This window comes from Hypanus sabinus, chromosome 4 (assembly GCF_030144855.1).
Source record: "Hypanus sabinus isolate sHypSab1 chromosome 4, sHypSab1.hap1, whole genome shotgun sequence".
Taxonomy (NCBI): domain Eukaryota; kingdom Metazoa; phylum Chordata; class Chondrichthyes; order Myliobatiformes; family Dasyatidae; genus Hypanus; species Hypanus sabinus.
Genome location: NC_082709.1, coordinates 169860409 through 169880818, shown reverse-complemented (window position 1 = coordinate 169880818; position 20410 = coordinate 169860409). Strand labels below are relative to the sequence as shown.

General features: G+C 43.0%; 1 protein-coding gene across 1 annotated transcript in view; it reads right to left on the bottom strand.

Annotated features, from left to right (window-relative positions):
- Window positions 1–20410, bottom strand: part of LOC132393479 (cell adhesion molecule DSCAM-like) — a 702534-nt gene that overhangs the window by 265983 nt on the left and 416141 nt on the right. Inside the window, exons 7-10 of the mRNA XM_059968761.1 lie at window positions 17146–17442; window positions 15265–15540; window positions 13173–13451; window positions 10596–10715 (exon numbers count right to left, since the gene is read on the bottom strand). Of these exons, the coding sequence (XP_059824744.1) occupies window positions 10596–10715; window positions 13173–13451; window positions 15265–15540; window positions 17146–17442 (972 nt within the window). The remainder of the gene's footprint in view (window positions 1–10595; window positions 10716–13172; window positions 13452–15264; window positions 15541–17145; window positions 17443–20410) is intronic.

Here is a 20410-nt window from a genome sequence, read left to right as displayed (position 1 = left end):
CCACTTTCAAAATGAAGTTATATACATTATAGCATAGTGTCACATGTCTCCAGATAAATATTAATCAGTGAAGGACAGTGGCTGATTGGTGATAGGTGGAATTTGATGACAGAGGGATGATGGACAAATAGAACCTGGTGTGGAGAAGGATACAGGAGCGATGAAAAAAGGAGGAAGAGAGCTTCCTCCATTCTCCACTATTGATTGTGCCCTCACCTGCATCTCCTCCACTTCCTGGTCATCTGCCCTCACCACATCTTCTTGCTGCTTTAACAAGGATAGGGTTCCCCTTGTCCTCACCTACCACCCCAAGAGCTTCAACATTGAGCACATCATTCTCTACAACTTCTGCCATCTTCAATGGGACCCTACACTAAGCACGCCTTTACTTACTCACCCACTCTCTGCTTTCCACAGGGAACACTTCCTCCATGATTCCCTTGTCTGTTCATTCCTCCCCACTAATCTTCATCCAGGCACTTAACTCTGCAAGAGGAAAAAGTGCTACACTTGCCAAATAACCTCCTCCCTCAGCTCCAATCAGGGCTCCAAACAATCCCTCCAGGTGAGGCGACACTGCAGCAATGAATCCATTGGGGTCATCGATTCAATCTACTGCTCTCGGAGCAGTCTCCTACAAACTGGTGAGATGTAACGTAGACTGGGAGACTATTTGTTAAGCACCCCTGCTCCGCCTGAAAAAAAGCAGGATTTCTGGAGGCCAACCATTTTAATTCTAACTCTCATTCCCGTATGTTGGTCTATGGCCTCCTATACTGCCATGATGAGGCCACACTCAGGTTGGAAGAGCAACACCTCATAGCCAATGTGGCTAGCTTCTGACATGATGGCATAAACATCAAATTGTCTAACTTTCAGTAATTCTCCCCCTTCCCCTTTCCTCTTCTTCAATTCCCTAGTCTGTCTCCCCTCTTACCGCTTCCCTTCTCCTCTCCTACCTCTCACCTCCCCCTTTGCCCCTCCTCCTTCTCTTTCTCCCATGGTCCACTGTTCTCTCCCATCAGATTCCTTTTTCTCCAGCACTACTTTTTGATCTATTACCTCCAGCTTCTTACTTTACCCCTCTCCTCCATCCACTTGGCTGCACCTATCACCTAGCTTGTCCTCCTTCCCCTACACCCACCTTCTTATTCTGACTTCTCCCGCCCCCCCCCCCCCCCCATTCCTCTACAGTCCTGATGAAGGGACTCATCGACTGCTTATACATTTCCGTAGGTGCTTCCTGGACTGCCAATTTCCTCCAGCATTTTGTATGTGTTGCTGAGAAGAAAGCTACATGTCAGGAGAGCACCAGGGGTGTGGGTTACCTGAAACTGGAAATTTAAAAGTTCATATCATTGAGTCAAAGTTATCCAAGTGGAATATGAGAAGTATATTTATTTAGAAATCCAACGAGCCTGAGCTGCCCATGTGACAAATTAACCTACAAACCCATAGGTCTTTGGGATGTGGGAGGAAACTGGAGTAAACCCACTTGGTCACAGGGAAGATGTACAGACAATGGTGGAATTAAACCTGTATTGCTTGCTTTGTAATAGCATTACACCAATCTTTGCACTAGCATGCCACAGGAGTCATTCACTCCAACAATTTGTGTTCAGCCTCCCTGTTGCACTGGAGAACATTGAAGACAGACCGTGTGGTGTGGGAGTAGGAAGGCATGCACAGGTAGACAAGGTACAGGTACTCCATGGAAGAGTAGCTTCTCAGAGCTTGGTTTTGCCAACGTAGACGAGGCCACACTTCAAGCACTGGACGTAACAGACCAGGTTGTAAAAGGTACAGGTGCACCACTGCTCCAGCTGCAAGGGCTGCTTAGGTCCCCTGGATGCTGGTGAGGGAAGGGGTGACGACATTGGTGTTATATCTGCAGTTGGAAGGAAAGGTGCCAGGAAATGCAGAAGGGTAAAGAGGATCAGGGAGTTCTGAAGAGAATGGACAGCACAGAAAGCTAAAATGTAGGGGAGAGAGGAAGATGTGACTGGGATGGTGGAATCTCATTGGAACTGTCCTGCCAAAGGGTCTTGGCCTGAAATGTTGACTGTACTCTTTTCCACAGATGCTGCCTGGCCTGCTGAGTTCCTCCAGCATTTTGTGTGTGTTGCTCGGATTTCCAGCACCTGCAGATTTTCTCTTCTTTGTGAACAAATGATTAGCTTTATTTGTTACATGAAAATAAAAGCATTGTAGAATACAAAGACGTCGGTTGTTTGCGCCAATGACCAATGAAGTCCGAGATGTGCTGGGTGGCAGCCTGCATGAGTCACCATGCTTCTGGCACCAGTTTAGCATACCCACAACTTACTAACACTGACACATACATTTTTGGAATCTAGGAGGAAACTCCCAAGTGCTCACAGGGAGAACTTAGAAGCTTAAAAACATAGAAACATAGAAAACTTACAGCACAATACAGGCCCTTTGGCCCACAATGCTGTGCTGAACATGTGCTTACTTAAAAATTACCTAGGGTTACCCTTAGCCCTCTGTTTTTCTAAGCTCCATGTACCTGTCCAGGAGTCTCTCAAAAGACCCTATCGTATCCGCCTCCACCACCACCACTGGCAGCCCATTCCACGCACTCACTACTCTCTGCGTAAAAAACCTACCCTTGACATCTCCTCTGTACCTATTTCCAAGCACCTTAAAGCTGTGCCCTCTTGTGCTAGCCATTTTAGCCCTGGGGAAAAGTCTCTGATTATCCACACGATCAATGCCTCTCATCTTACAGGTAGCAGCGGGAACTGAACCCTGATCTCAGAGCTGCTGTTGTAGAGCATTTTGCTTTCCATGAAAATGGTAGTGGATGGTGTGGTGGTTGCAGAGGCTGCTGGGGTGAAAGTTGAGGACTGAGGAAGCTGTCATTGTTCTGTTATTAAGGGAGGAAGCACTGTGGAGTGAATGGATGTAGTACATGAGAGGGAATTAATGACTGTAGCAAAGGGGTAACTATATCTCACAAAGAAATAGGGCAATTCAGCTGCCCTAAAGCAGAAGACCTTGTCCAGAGAACTGATGCAGTGGAGGTAAATACATCTGGAAAGGGGATGGCCCCCTTACAAGACACAAGGAGTGTATAGGTAATCTCGAGCTATCTGGGGGAATTGGTAGAGGCAGAGCAATCCAAAGCAGCAAGAGGCGTTAGAGATGTCCCAGGGGAATTTGAGAGTGAGATAGAAACTGATGGCAAAAGTGTGAATATCGATAAATTCCACACGAATGCAGGAAGCTGTGTAGGTGCAATTACTGACGTAACGGAGACAAAGCCGGTTGGGGGTGTATCGGAATAGGCTTGGGACAGACTAGGCAGGTACTACTGAAGGACTCAGCAGATTAATGAAAGATTATTGACCTGAAACATTGTTTTGTTTCCCATTCCAGATACGACCTGATTCATTGAGGGTATCAGTTTAATTACCAAAACCACCATATCTCATTCACACAAGAACAGTAGACTTTCATTAAATTACTCTGAGCTGTATACAACTTTCAAACTGAAGGCAATATTTTGGATTTTCTTCCAACAAAGGATGAGGCCATTCAGCCTATCGAGTCTATGCTGAATCTCGGAACAATTCCATTAATCTCATTTCCCCACTTACTTACTTGTGATCTATTCCCTCTCACATATAGATTGTGTTGCCTTTATGGCATTTGTTTAGCTTATTATATTTTCGCTTTAGCAATTTGTTTGTTCTCATTTTCTAGTTAAAGTTAAGATTGTTTAAACTTGTTGTCTGTGATGTATCGCAGCATGCAATGACGTCACATCCGGTTTCGCTGCGCCTTGTGGGAAAATACTGGTTTGCAGAAATGGGAGGGAGGGGGCTTATGTCTGCAGGATCAGCATGAGAAAAGTTTTCTTTCTACGCACTAGAAACATTAGAGAAGCAATGCCGTAAGTTCATGAGATAATCGATATGTTGAATTAAAAATGTTAACGCTGATTCTGTTAAAAGTAATGATGGTTGATAAAGTTTATGTTTTTGTTATTTAAAGAGCTGCGGATAGTTTGTGTTGAAGTGTATTTAAAGCCAGTTAATGGCGTAGGTAGATTCTGGCTGTATGTTGCACTTTAATGTAATATAGTTGTTGTAGTTTTACTTTTGCAAGTATTTATGATGTAAATGTGATATCAAGAAGGAAACAAATACTGTATACATTTTGTATTGTTTTATCAACAGTTTTCACCATACGTTAATGTGAAAGAGTGAACAGTAAACGGTTAATCTTACTGGGACTGCCTCATTGATTGGTTTATGCTTGGTGTTTAGTTCAGAGTTCTTTTACACTTGTGCGAGAACACTACAGTGAAAAGGCGGCATGACCAGGTGTTTCAAGTCCCGCAATGACATCACAATCCAGCATCAAGTCGTTGCCATCCAGCGCCAGGGGCAGTAGGGCATCAACAAGTAAGGCTGCCCATGCAAGAGCTAAGGCAGAAGCCACCAAGGTGCGAGCGTTGTACGCCGAACAAGAAGCACAATTGAAAAAGGAAGCGGCTGCCAGAGAAGCCGAAAACCAGTTGGAAAAGGTAAGGATAGGGTCAGAGTTAGAAGTGCTGACGCTACACCGAGAAGCAGAAGCTGCCAAGGTGGAAGCAGAGATAATAGAAAGTGCTGAAGAAATGCATGTTCTGGTTGACGTAAAATCTACTTCAGAAAAGATCAGATTGGAATGCACAAGAGACTATGTCCAATCTCAAATGGACTTGAAGATTCGTTCTTCCTCTCCAGACTTATATGCTAACATCCCATTTCATGAGGAGTCTCAGAGAGGCCCAATTGCATCACATCCATCCGAGGAAGATAATTTACCTTTGCAACTCCACGATGAATTCAAGAATGAAAGGGCTGATAACAGATACTTCTCGACACCAAACTTAACAGATTTGGCGAGAGGAGAGGCAAAGGCTGAGTTCAGAACAGCAAATTCCATAACAAATGTACACCCTCAGTCATATACCCGCCGACATATTCCCCCAGACAGCATGCCACTTGCAGTTGAACCCATGGCACAGTATTTAGCACGACGAGATCTCGTCACTTCAGGACTATACCAGTTTGACGATAAACCTGAAAATTACCGTGCATGGTACTCTTCACTCAGCAACGCTATCCACGGAGTCCAGCTCAGAGCAACCCAAGAGTTGGATCTTATGACGAAATGGCTGGGAAAAGAATCATGCGAATAGGTGAGACACATACGTTCAGTGTACATTAACAACCCCAAGCTAGCCTTACGCAAAGTATGGGAGAAACTTCGGGAGTGCTATGCAGTCCCTGAAATTATTGAAGCGGCACTATTCCGACGTCTGGAAAATTTTCCTAAGGTGTCAGCCAAGGACCACACTAAGTTAAGAAAGCTCGGAGATTTACTCATTGAGATTCAAGGCGCCAAAGAAGATGGCTATTTAACTGGTCTATTATACCTAGCTACTTCATACGGGATTAGACAAATCGTGGACAAACTTCCATTTGGGCTGCAGGAAAGGTGGGTGTCTGTTGGCTCAGAGTACAAGGAAGAGAACGATGGTTGATTTCCTCCCTTTGAGTGTTTCACTAGGTTTGTGTGCAAGGAGGCGAAGAGGCGAAACGACCTTAGCTTCATGAGTCCAGGTAGCAGTACAATTTACACTAAGCCAGTTAAATCCACTTCGAATAATTTCAACATTAATAAATCTGTCTCAGTGTGTAAAACTGAAGTCTTTACAACTAACAATGACCCTAGCAAGAATTGTCCATTGCACAACAAACCCCACCCCCTCAAAAAATGCAGAACGTTTAGGAAAAAAACCCTTGAAGAGAGGATGGCCCTTCTCAAGGAGAAAAAATATGTTTTAAATGCTGTTCCTCTACCTCTCACCTTGCTAGAGAGTGTACAATCTCTGTGAAGTGCCCGGAATGTAATAGCACTAATCACGATGGGGCCATGCATCCCGGCCCGTTACCGCAAACCGACAATGCTCCTACACCCTCACAAGAGGACGGTGGGGAGGGAGAGGCTCACTCCAGAACAACTGTTGTCAGCTCGAGCTGCACAGAAGTTTGCGGTCAAGTTCAGTCAAGCCGTTCTTGTTCAAAGATCTGCCTCACTAAGGTGTACCCTAAGGGAGCCAAAGACAAGGCCATCAAAGCCTACGTAATTCTGGAAGATCAGAGCAATCGCTCACTAGTCAGACCAGAGTTCTTTGACTTGTTCAACATTGAGAGTAATCAGTTCCCATACTACCTTAGAACTTGCTTATGCAGCGTGGAAACATATGGAAGGAAGGCAGAAGGCTTCCAGCTTGAGTCCCTGGATGGTAAAGTTGTCATCTGTCTCCCTCCACTCTTAGAGTGCAATGAAATTGTGAATAACCGCACTGAGATCCCGACGCCAAGTGCAGTGCTACACCAGCCACATCTCCACCACATCGCCAAACACATCCCAGAACTGGATCCAAAAGCAGAAATACTCCTGCTACTAGGAAGAGATGTTCTCCAGGTGCACAAGGTTAGGCAGCAGGTCAATGGACCACACGACGCCCCCTTTGCCCAAAGCCTGGATCTGGGCTGGGTGGTGATAGGAGAGGTGTGCCTTGGCAATGTACACAAACCGACAGTTAACACATTCAAGACCAATGTGCTAGAGAGTGGCCGCCATTCAATTTTTCAACCCTGCACAAGTTTCATGTGTATCAAGGTAGCACGACAAGGCTTTAACAAATGTAAAGTAACCGACAAGACGCTGGGTCGGTCAGTCTTCGCTCAAACTGAGCATGATAATAAACTTGCTCCATCAGCGCAAGATGCCATTTTCTTAAGAATAATGGACACCAAGGTCTTCAGAGATGAAGTAAATAATTGAGTCGCCCCACTACCTTTCAGAGAACCACGCCAGCACTTGCCAAACAACAAACAGCAGGCAGTCAAGCGGTTCACATCCTTGCAAAAAACCCCGAAAAGGAAACCTGAGATGCAGCAACAATATGTAGCATTTATGGAGAAGATCTTCGCTAATGGACATGCTGAAGTAGCACCGCCACTGAGGGAAGGCGAGGAGTGCTGGTACCTGCCAACGTTTGGGGTTTACCACCCACAAAAGCCCAATCAGATCAGGGTGGTCTTTGACTCCAGTGCTCAGTGCGCTGGTATCTCCCTTAATGACGTGCTCCTCACAGGCCCCGACCTTAACAATACCCTTCTCGGTGTCCTGCTGCGCTTCCGGAACGAGAAGGCCGCAATCTTAGCGGACATCCAGCAGATGTTCCATTGCTTTTTAGTACAGGAGGACCATCGCAATTTCCTTCGTTTCTTATGGCACAAATGCAACTTACCTCACACTGCGGACGAATTGGCCCAGGCAAAGGACGTTATCTTTAAAGTAACTCAAAGAGCAGCTTTTGCAAGGGAGTTTTCGGCTCTCCAAGCTGATAAACCAATACCAAAGGACAGCCCTTTGAGGAAGTTTAACCCGATCCTGAAGAACGATATCATCTGCATTGGAGGCCGGTTAATACACTCCCAACTTCCAGCTGCAGAAAAAAGTCCAGTAATCCTGCCCAAAGACAGCCATGTGTCCTTACTGCTCACTCGCCATCACCATGAACAGGTAAATCATCAGGGCCGTCACCTGACGGAAGGAACAATAAGGGCAGCAGGACTGTGGATCTTGGGAGGTAAAACACTGATCAATTCAGTACTTCATAAATGTGTAACCTGCGGGAAACTGCAAGGGAAGCTGGAGGCTCAACGTATGGTGGTCCTCCCACCAGAACACCTCAAAGTCTGCCCTCCTTTTACATATGTGAGGCTCGATGTATTTGGTCCCTGGACTATCACTACAAGACGCACCAGAGGAGGACAAGCAGAGAGTAAGCAGTGGGCCAAGATGTTTAGCTGCATGAGTTCAAGAGTGGTACACATTGAGGTCATCGAATCTTTGCATACATCCAGCTGCATTAACGCTCTCAGGTGCTTCTTTGCGCTAAGAGGCCCTGCAAAACAGTTAAGGTCTGATTGCGGCACAAACTTTGTTGGAGCGTCCAAGGATGGACAAAACGGTGCAAAAGTACCTCAGTCGGCAGGGATGCAACTGAGAGTTTAACACACCACACGCCTCTCACATGGGAGGCGCATGGGAGCGGATGATTGGTTTTGCCAAAAGAATTCTTGATTCAATGTTTCTGCAGCAACGTACCCGATTGACCCACAAGGTACTGTACACACTAATGGCAGAGGTCTCAGCCATTATAAATGCATGACCACTCCTACCTGTGTCTTCTGACCCGGAAAACCCCTTCATACTCTTGCTATCAATGCTCCTTACGCAGAAGGCAGGAGCTCCCCCTCCACCTGGGGCCTTCTTTGATAAGGATTTGTACTTAAAGCAGTGGAGACAGGTTCAGGCACTGGCAAATCGGTTCTGATCTCGTTGGAGACATGAATATCTACCTTTGTTGCAACACGGACAAAAGTGGACAGAACCCTGCAGGAATCTTCAAGTAGGAGATTTAGTCCTGCTCAGGGACAAGCAAATCACCCGCAACAGCTGGCCAATGGCCAGAATCACTGTCACATTCCCTAGTAGGGATGGACATGTCAGGAAGGTTGAGTTGAAAACTTCTGACCAAGGTGATGTGAAAATTTACCAAAGGCCAGTTGCAGAAGTCATTCTACTTCTACCTAACGACTGATTCAGAGACTGAAGTTTGTATTATGTTCATTGTGACCTGACGAAGGTCAAGCGGGGAGTGTGTTGCCTTTATGGCATATGTTTAGTTTATAATATTTTTGCTTTAGTAATTTGTTACCATTTTCTAGTTAAAGTTAAGATTGTTTAAAGCAAATTCATTGTCTGTGATATATTGCGGCATGCGATGACGTCACACCTGGTTTCACCGCGTCTTGTGGGAAAATACCGGTTTGGAGAAACGGGAAGGGGGGGGGGCTTATATGTGTGCAGGATCAGCGCGAGAAAAGTTTTCTTTCTACACACTAGAAACATTAGAGAAGCAATGCCGTAAGTTCATGAGATAATCGATATGTTGAATTAAAAATGTTAACGCTGATTCTGTTAAAAGTAATGACGGTTGATAAAGTTTATGTTTTTGTTATTTAAAGAGTTGTGGATAGTTTGTGTTGAAGTGTATTTAAAGCCAGTCGATGGCATAGGTAGATTCTGACTGTATGTTGCACTTTAATGTAATATAGTTGTTGTAGTTTTACTTTTGCAAGTATTTATGATGTAAATGTGACGTCAAGAAGGAAACAAATACTGTATACATTTTGTATTGTTTTGTCAACAGTTTTCACCATACGTTAATGTGGAAGAGTGAACAGTAAACGGTTAATCTTACTGGGACCGCCTCATTGATTGGTTTATAGCTTGGTGTTTAGTTCAGAGTTCTTTTACACCTGTGCGAGAACACTACATAGATGTTATAGCATAATCGGCATCCGTTAGTCTTGAGAGACCGTGGATTTGCGCCTTGGACAGGGTTGTATGGGAGTCTGGCAGTTGCCTATTCTGCAAGTCTCCCCTCTCCACGCCACCGATGTTGTCCAAGGGAAGGGCAAGGGCTGATACAGCTTGGCACTGGTGTTGTCACAGAACAATGAGTGGTTAAGTGCCTTGCTCAAGGACACAACACGCTGCCTTAGCTGAGGCTCCAACTAGTGACCTTCAGAACACTAGACTAAGGCCTTAACCACTTGGCCACGCGCCAACATAATATAACAGGTCTCAAGATATATAAATATCGAAAAGTGATGGACAGAGGCTGAGAGGTGATAGGTGGGATCAGATGACAGATGGATGATAGCACATAGAACCTGGTGTGGAGAAGAGTAGAGGAGCGATGAACAAAGGGGGAAGCAATGTGAGAGGAGAGCACCAGGGGACGTAGGTCAGCTCTTTAGCCACAGGGTGGTGAATCTGTGGCATTTATTGTCATGGACAGCTGTGGAGTTTAAGCCATATTTAAAGTGGACAGTGATAGGTTCTTGATTAGTAAGGACATCAAAATTTATGGAGAGAAAGCGGGAGAATGGTGTTCAGAGGGGTAGTAAATCAACCCTGATGGAATGGCAGGGCAGACATGAGGGGCTGAATGGCCTAATTCTGCTCCTATGTTGTATGGTCTCACGCCCATTCACATCCCCTTTATCCTTCTACCATCCCCACCCATAACAGGTGCTAATTAATGTAACAACTAGCTCATCTTGGAGACACGGGAGGCTTTCGGAGCACCCGGGAAGACGTAAGGGGAATAAGGAGAGTCCACACACAGAGCGGCAGAGGTCTGGGTTGAACCTGGGTCACTGGAGTTGTGAGGAGCAGCACTACCTGCTGCACCACTGCGCTCCCCCACCGCTGCAGCTCTTTGCTTTCTCTGCCCCTGTACTCCAGCGCATTACATTTTGCCGTCAAATAGGTTGCAACACACTCAAGTTCCTCCAGCACCCTGAGTGTGCTGCTTTGGACTTCTAGCACCTGCAGATTTCCCTGTGTGTGCTAAAATATAGGCCAGCGTTTTCAACAAGAACATGCAATCAGATTGTGCCAGTGCGAAGCTGAGATTGAAATGTTACCTTTGGAATATTTCCACACTATGGTTGGGACTGGATAGCCCTCTGCAGAACAGTTCAGTGTGACGGACCTCCCATAAATGCCATCCTGGTCAGTGGGCTGCACCACAAATCGAGGCGGAACTGAAAGAAATGAATTTAATATCAAAGTGAATTTCAGAGCATAAGAATCCCAAACTTGAGACATTTGCAGTGATGAAATGAATGTGCACTACATAGTTTCCTACAGGGAAATGGATATCTGACAAACTTAATGGAGTTTTATGAACAGGCATCAGCCTGGGTGGAAGACAGGGATGTGTGGATGTAATATGGTTATATATTTTGATTTTCAACAGGTATTAAACAACGTAGGTCCTAAGGCTAACTGAATGGTAGAGTATTGGTTGCAGTTATACTCAAGTCTGCACCATCACTTACACTGTAGTCAATGTAAAAGGAATATAGGGGGAGTAGACACAATTGATATGAGTTGAATGTCTGGTTAGAAACAAGGTTACTTTGCAAGAAAGACTCTCATAGTTCTGGTTGGTGCAATCTTAGCACAGAGAGAAACAAGGTGAGAAGGAAGCAGCAAGCGTGGATAAAGGCTAAGCCATGCGGATGGTGACCATATCCAACGGTATGCCACAACAATCACTGTTGCAACCAAAGTTGCCTATCTTATATATTGATAACTTGGAGATTGAAATTCAATATTAGTCTTGATGATGAGGCCTCGGCCCAAAAGTTTGACTCTTCATTCCTCTCAATTGATGCTGCCTGACTTGCTGAGCGTGTCAAGCACTTTGTGTGCATTGCTCAATATAGTGCGACCAAAAATGTGAATGATGCAAAGGTGGGCAGAAAGGCAAGCTGTAAAGTTGAATCTTAGAATTTATTTGAATTTCAGAAAGACTTTTAATCAATTAGGGAACAAAGGCTTATGGAGATCAAGGAGGGAGGTGAACTTGAGGAAACTTGGATCAGCCATGGATTTATTGAATGGTAGAGCAGGCTTCAGAAGTAAAATGACCTAAGCCTGCTCCTATTTCTTGTAGTCTTATGATCATCTGGATCTACACTAGGAGCAGACTACTGTATCTTCAACTTATAAAATCATACAAGGAGCTTTGTATAGACAAAAGAACATCAGGAAACATCAGAGAAATCAATCAAACTGATAAGTGAAACAAATTAGAAATGAAATTTCTGATCTTGGGACACTCTGTCGGTCTGATGACAATTAGGATGGCTATGAAGATAGAATGAGAGCTTGTTAGAATTAATTGGAATTAGACAAGAAGGGATCTAAAATAGGAAGGTTTAAGTCTATGAGAGTTTTAAAATCAGGGTACTGCTTAAGCGAGAGCCAGAGTAAGATGGAAAATTCTGTCCAACAGCAAAGAATAGGAAGCTGGAGGAATTAATCTGTTGATGTCAGCAATAAACACTGTAAGAATAGTGGGTATCAATTGTACCTACACTCTGCATATTCCTTTCTGTTGACTACACTACAAGTGATGGTGCAGAGCTGAGTATACCTGGAACCAATACTCCTGTATGCAGTAAGTCTTAAGACATAACATTGAATGTTCTTCAAAATATTTGGAGTAGAAAATTGTGACTTTGATGGCATGTGATGGTTGCTTCACCATCCATGATAGAGATGCTTACAACCCTGAATTCTGGTCCTCATAATCTTGTTAATATCAATTCCATCTGCACTTTTTTACCAGCTTGATTTGTCTAAACATGGAGCTGGAAATGATCTTTTATCCTTTTCCATCTTTACCTGTATCATAAATGAGGAATCTGCGATGAAGCTGAAACCTGGCCTGTTTTGAACTTTCTGAAGATGTCGAAATAAATGTTTGTGTATAATCCACAATGTTTCTCAGAAGGCGAAAAAAACTTGGCTTTCCATCTCCGAGGATAACCACTTTGGCAAAGACTTGACTAATTCTGTCAACTGTTCATCATATATTGCCTGGCTCTCCTAACATCCTTAATATTAGCAAAAGGTTGATTTGGAGTCAGAGAGTCAAATGGAGCCATTGAGTACTACATTTTGGAAATAGGCCCTTTGGCCCATCAAGTCCATGCTGGCCTGATCTTCTGCCTAGTCCTTTCTATCTGCAACTGGATTGTATCCATCCAAACACCTCCCATCCATGTACCTATCCAAACATCTCCTAAACATTACAGCTAAACTTACATCAACTTCTGCTGGCAGCTCCTTCCACAAATACACCACCTTACGAGTAAAGATGCTTACTTTCAGATTCCCCTTAAAAATTTCACTTTTACCCTAAACCTGTGACCTCTAATTCTAGTATCACCATTCCTGAGGGGAAAAAGCTGTGTATCCGTTTACCAGATCTATACTAGCTGCCCCTTTACCAATCTATACCAGATTTCTGTACTGTATAATGTTATTCTTGCTCTTTCACTAGACTGGACTAAGTCATTGTGCTAACTTATTGCAGGTGATCTTACAAAACAGGATTTTGAATCCATTCTACATTTAGATTGCTACCCTCCTGCTACTCAATGCACATTGGAAATTGGCCTGCGTGCAGCTGCGGTGTTGCACATTACCTCTGACAATCAGCTCGCTCCGGTGCTCCACTGCTGCTGCATCATTGCTGGCGATGCATGTGTAGTTCCCATTGTGCATCAGGGAGAGGTTGGAAATCCTCAAAGAGCTGGTGAAGTCGATTTTGTCAATGGTAACCCCCAAGCTTGCAGGGATGGGGCGGCCATCTTTTTGCCAAGTGATTCTGATTGGCAGGTCACCAGAGATGACCACACAAGGAACAAAGACACGCTGCCCAATGGAGAATCTTGGAAATTCGAAAGGCTGAATATAAGGCGGTACTGACAAAAGAAATTAGTTAGTGAATTATCCAAGTAATCATAACCAACATAGTGATATTTCATTTTATGAAGGAAGTTATCCCTTATAAAATACAACACTTTTCAATTAATCCTATAACCAACAACATCTGCTTAACAGCACCCACTAAGAAATAGGACTCTGGCTTGCATCTCAAATCATTTCTGGTCATGGTTGTTATTGTAAAGATGATTAAAGATACCAGAGAGAATAAAACAGCATCTGTAGCAGGGTCAGCAAGACTCGGCCACATCACTGGCAAGTTATAGAGCTTACAACAGAGCTCCCAAGTAGGTTACTTGTTTGTTTGCTTGATGGCCCAGTAGTTATGGGTGTTACTGAGAACAGAAAGGCTGCATAATGTATAATAATACAGTGCACTAAGTGAAGCCCCAAAAGTATACACCAATTGATTCATGGCTATTACAGTTTTCCTTTCAATCCACAATCAGTCAAAATGAGTTTAAATTGCAGAGACATTCATCCTCAATCATTCAATGCTGGGTTGTAGTTTCCAACAACAGGTGATTCAGAATCAGGTTTAATATCACTGACATACGTTGTAGAATTTGTTATTTTGCAGCGGCAGATGAGTGCAATACATAAAAATATACTGTAAGTTATAAAAAGAAATATATAAAAATATATATAAGTAGCTCAAAGAGAGAGCAAAAATAGTGCTGTTATGTTTATGGGCGCATGGACCATTCAGAAATCTGATGGTGGAAGGGAAGAACTATTCCTAAATGATGCTGGACAAGGAAGGAAAACAAACTGCTAAAGGAACCCAGCAGATCGAGCAGGATCTGTGAGTGGAAAGGAATCGCTGCCATTTACGATCAATACCCTGCATCAGTAGTCACATCACCATCTGGTACTCTGGCTTCAAACTTCATACAAAGTGACTTTTAGTTGGAAAGTACAGCACAATGACAACTATATAACTGCAGCCTGGGGGGTGATATTCCATGAATATCATACAGCACCAAAGGATATGATCCAGATGATTGCATCTACTCTATGTTAGTACTTTGAAAGAGATTTTCATTTAGTCCTATGACCCTTCTCTCTCCTCTTAGCCTTCAGGATTTCTATTTCCAGCATCTTTCACATTTCTCTTCAATAATGGTCATTGAATCTGCTTCCACCACTCTTACATTCCAGATTCCAGATGATAACATCCTGATTCTGCATTCAATTCTGATTCTGAACTGTAAACCCTGTCTAGTCTTTGTGTTCACCAAGGGGCTTAAAGTTAATCCACACCCGGTTTCCTCTTGGATCTGATCTCCAGTCGTATTGGAACAACACACACAAAATGCTGGTGGAACGCAGCAGGTCAGGCAGCATGTATAGGGAGAAGCGCTGTCGACATTTTGGGCCGAGACCCTTGGTCAGGACTTTTTCCTGACGAAGAGTCTCGGCCCGAAACATTGACAGTGCTTCTCCCTATACATGTTGCCTGACCTGCTGCGTTCCACCAGCATTTTGTGTGTGTTACTTGAATTTCCAGCATCTGCAGATTTTCTCGTGTTTGCCAGTCATATTGGAATATCCGCAAATGCAAAACATCTTAGTTTTCTTCCATTGGCTGCCATATCTCCAATCCATCCCATGAATTGTGATCAAATCCCAATCTATGGCAACCACAAAGCCATCCAATCAGAACTATGGCTCCCATAGCAGTTTATGACCTCATAGCTCTACTGCTTCATTGCCCAACAGAATGTGCCGATGTAGCACCATCAGTGTGAATCTCACCCCACATAGTAATTTGACCCTGTTCCAACCTACCTTTGACAGCTACATGAACACTTTGGCTGGTGGACAGCTGCGGCTGGACTAGGACATTGCAGATGTATTCTCCTTCATCTGTGTCCTTCTGAACGTCAGAGAGCTTTAGAGTGCCATTGTTCCCGAATGCCACTTGGCGGTGATTGAAGGGTAGGAGGTTGGAGTTCTTATACCACTTGATTGAATAGTAAGGGTAGCCAATCACCCGGCAGTGAATGTAGGTGTCACGACCTGCAATGGCCGTGATATTCTTCATTGTGCGGATACTGGCAGGTCCTACCAGAGAAAAAAAATTAAACAAAGAATAGGAACAATGGAAACTGTAAAAGAGAGAATGGAATCTCAAAGAACTGTAACAGTAATAATATGTATAATAAACTTGGTTCATGCTGCATTGGTTTAATTACAATTTTGTAAGAATAACAAGCCCATACTTCCCTGAATGTATTAAAAGTACATTTTCAGCTTTTGCTGAGTAAACTATTTTGAAGATAAAAAGCCCACCGAGAATGTGATGCAGTCTATATGGAAATACTGTATATAAATTAATGAAAATAGTATCTTCTTGCCTCTAATTCTCAGCACGTAGAGAGCACACCAGCCCTAAGTTTTGACTCTTAGAGATGAGATTTTACTAACCAAGGTTCCTTTCCATATTTACCTGAATGGATTTGGCTCCACGTATTCGGTTCTATTTTGTAAGACCCATATTTTCCACAATGTTTGGCTGAAGATCAGGGCTTTTATACAATCAATGACAGCATGTAGAGAAGCTATCTTCAGCCAGCTAAACTGATATACAAAAGTGAGTAATGAGTTAATACACCAGGGCCCATATCACTCCTTAACCTGCAGGCAGCACTCGAGAGGAACCAACAATGGTATTTTCCTTCCTTTCACACAGGAGGAAATATAATGGATGCAACAACATTTTGTCATTCTCAAAGACGTTCTCCATGGTTGTATCTGTAGAGTGCTCACTAAAATCTGCCCAAAGACAGCTAGAATTGATGTTGACCATTTCAAATGGCAAACATAAAGCAACCATAAAATGGCACTGAATTACAATTTTACATCAGTCCTGGAAGCCTTATCAATTTTATTGTGGTAGCAGTTCATTCCTCCTACAAGTTCGCCTTTAAACTCCTGCTCTGGAAGAGCCATCGATAATGTGGCGGTTTATATGAAGGAGCTGGAAGTTCAGCTCTTTGTGGACTGTCAATTGTTCAGAACTTTGGAGGCAGATGCAATGTCAACATGGCATTGCAAGACAAACAAAATTAATACTATTCAAACCTCACAGCTCCGCATAAGAAAAATGCACGTGTTAGATAAATGGTTTCAGTTTTGGTTGATTAATGTGTTTGTCTGCATGGAATTTATTTGGCTGTAAGAGTGAAGTAGAGCCATGAGATCCAATTGGCCCTACACCAGAGAATTCCAAAGCACCGACAGAAGTATACATGGCTTGCTTAAAAGCCATGTGACCAAGAAAATTATAGAACAGTGGGAATGGATGAGGAGGTAAGTGCCAAGAGCATCCTTGGAACCAATTACCAGACCAATAATTAACACTCTGAGATTTCATGTGAAAGCAACCTACAAAAAGCAAGAGCTTGCAAGATGATAGAAAATCATTCCTCTGATGAACTGAAAATTAAGGAATTCATAACCATGTCAACAGGATAAATAACCCAGGCAACAAGAGAAAGTGGAAGGAGAAAAATAAAATGGAAGTAGCAAGCAAGTCAATTAATCTGTAAAACAAACATCAACAAAAAAGGACCATTTTAAAATACAGAAACAGAACTTAATAATGCATGGAATACACAGTCCTAATGAAATGAACTATGTGTTCTGAGGAGCTAATTTGACAAGCACCTCTTACGTTTATTCGAGCCTGATACATGGCGACTCCAGCGGAGTTGTTGGCCGCACATCGATAGACTCCGCCGTCCCGGACCTGAGTGTTGGTGACATTCAGGTGGCTGATCATGTTGCCCTCCTTCGTGATGTACTGGCTGAAGCGGTGGCTTCCATCTCTTGAGATCACGTCATCGTCCAGGGTCCAGGTGATGGTCGGCGAGGGTGTTCCTTTCACATTGCACATCAGCGAAATAGGTTCGTTGGGATTCACCACCTTCTCGCTGAAAGATGAGATCACCTTGGGTGTTCCATCTAGAAGCAGAATGGAATAAAATTATCAGCCTTGGGGGATTACTCCAAAAGGTGTGCTCTACTAGTTCAAAGAACTGTACTTAGAAACTCTCCAAAAAGGGGTTATGGTAACATACTGATTGTGCATTAAGTTAATCATAATTTTATATTAATATATTAATATAAAATTATGATTATACACCCAGTGCCCACTTTATTATGTACTTCTTGAACCTAATAAAGTGCCCACTGAGTGTATGTCCATCATCTTCTGCTGCTGTAGCCCATCCACTTCAAGGTTCGACATGTTATGCATTCAAGATGTTCTTCTGCACATCACCATTGTAATGTGTGGTTATTTGAGTTACTGTCGCCTTCCTGTCAGTCTGAACCTGTCTGGCTGTTCACCTCTGACCTCTGCGAGGTGTTCTCGCCCACAGAACTGCTGCTCACTAGATGCTTTTTATTTGCTTTTCACACCATCCTCTGTAAACTTTAGAGACTGTTGTGTGCGAAACTCTCAGGATATTGGCAGTGCCTGAGATACTCAAACCACCCTATCTGGAACCAACAATCATTCCACGATCAAAGTCATTTAGATCACATTTCTTCTGTGTTCTGTTGTTTGGTCTGAACAACAATTGAACCTCTTGACCATGCCTGCGTGCTTTTAGGTATTGAGTTGCTGCTACACAATTTGCATTAAGGAGCAGATTTACAGATGTGCCTAATAAAGTGGCCACAGAGTGTATATTGAGGTATCAATATAATATTATTTTAAAAGCATAATTTTAAGGTGATTGGAAAGGATGGGGTGTTGTCAGAAGTAAGTTTTTTTAAACGCAGAGAGTGGTGTGTGCATGGAGTGCCCTGTTGGGGTGGTGGTTGAGACAGATACATCAGGGTCATTTACAAAACTCTTAGGCTTATGGATGATAGAAAAACAGAAGGCATGTGGGGGAGGGGGGGGGGAAATGGTTAGCTTGATCTTAGAGTAGGTTAAAAGATCAACATAACATCTTGTGCTGAAGGCCTGTGCTGGGCTGCAGAGTCCTATCTCGTGTGATAGAATAAGAATCAGCACACGTTTACTGGCATTTGTTGTGAAATTTGTTGTTTTGCAACGGCAGAGTATTACAATACATAGTAATTAAATTATAAACTACTATAATATATAAACTATATACATAAATTAAATAAGTAGTACAAAATGAGAGCAAAAAGTGAAGAATAAAATAATGATGTGGTGTTCGTGGTTTCATTGTCCATTCAGAAATCGATGGTGCGGGGGAAGAAGCAGTTCCTAAAAATCTGAGTGTGTGTCTTTAGGCTCCTGTATCTTATCCTTAAAGCAATGAGAAGATGGTTTTTCCTGGATGATGAGGGTCCTTGATAATGGTTGCTGACTTTGTGAGTTATCTCCTTTTGACGACGTCCTTGATGCTGGGGAGGCTAATGCCCAGAATGCAGCTGGTTGAGTTTGCAAATCTCTGTGGCTTTTTTCGATTCTTTGCACTGGTCCCTCCATACCAGTTAGAATACTCTCTACAGTACATCTGTAGAAATTTGAGAGAGTCTTCGGTCGTTCCTCAAACTCCTATTGGAATATAGCTTCTGTCGTGCCTTTGTAATACGTATAGCGCTTCAGAGATGCTGACACCCAGGAACTTGAAACTGTTCTCCTTTTCCACTGCTCATCCCTTGATGAGCAATGCTGTGTGCTCCCTCGACTTCCCCTCTTCCCCTTCCTGAAGACCACAATCAATCCCTTGGACTCACTGATGTTGAGTGCAGGGTTGCTGTTGTGACATAACTCAACCAGCTGACCTATCACACTCCTGTATGCCTTCAAATCACCATCTGAAATTCCGCCAACAGTAGCTGTGTCTCCAGCAAATTTATAGTTGACTTTTGAGCTATGCCCAACCACGCAGTCATGGGTAGAGAGAATAGAGCAGTGGACTAAGCTTGTATCCTTGAGGTGCAGCAGCATAAATTTTCGGCGGGAAGGAGATATTATTTCTAATCCTCACTGACTGTGGTCTCCCGGAGCAGAAGTCAAGGATCCAGTTGCAGGGGGAGGTTCAGAGGCCAAGAAGAGATTATTGATGAGCACTAGTGCTCCATGTTACTGCACATAAGAAAGAGGATCAATTTTAGTGCCACCAGATATAAGTATGTTGGCAATACCTCACCCAACTTATCCTTCCATTGGCTACATAAGTATGCAAATACTGTCACTGAGCCTGACGAAAAGAGCAGTGGCATCCAATCAGCTTTTGGATAGGTTCACAAACATGCGGAGAATTCAAAGATACAGAAGAGATTAATTTAATTTGGCATCGTGCTTGGCAGTGGCATCAAAGGCCTAAGGACATTTTTCTGTTCTATATTCAAAGTTCAAAGTAAATTTATTATCCAAGTACATATATGTCATGAGATTGCTTTTCTTGAGGGAATACTCAATAAATACAATAGTGATAATAGAATCAATGAAAGACGGTGTTATCGATGTTTTGTAAATTCAAAACATCGAACTAATTCAAAGGAAAACACAGGAATCTAACTTTGAGTTTTACTTTAAGTGAAACATGCACGAGTCATGTGGTAGCATGATGATGAATGCAATTAACATATTTTTACATATAAACTTTAATTAATTATTTAAGTGAATAAGAATACTTAATCAAACAATATATATACAAGATTGCTCTAATTTCATTGTAATATTAAATACACAACAGACTGGACCCAACAGGACAGACAAGCAGTATGTAAAAGGCAACTGTGCAAATATCAAAAGAAAAAGAAAGAAATTATGGTAAAAAATTATTAAACAATAAATATTAAGAACATGAGATGAAGTGTTATTGAAAGTGAGGTTGTCAATGAAAAAGCGGGAGGTGCGAAGGGCCATAAGTCAGTATTACATCGAGAAGAATGTGTTTGCAGCTGAGGTATTGGAAAATATTCCTGTCAAGGTACCAGC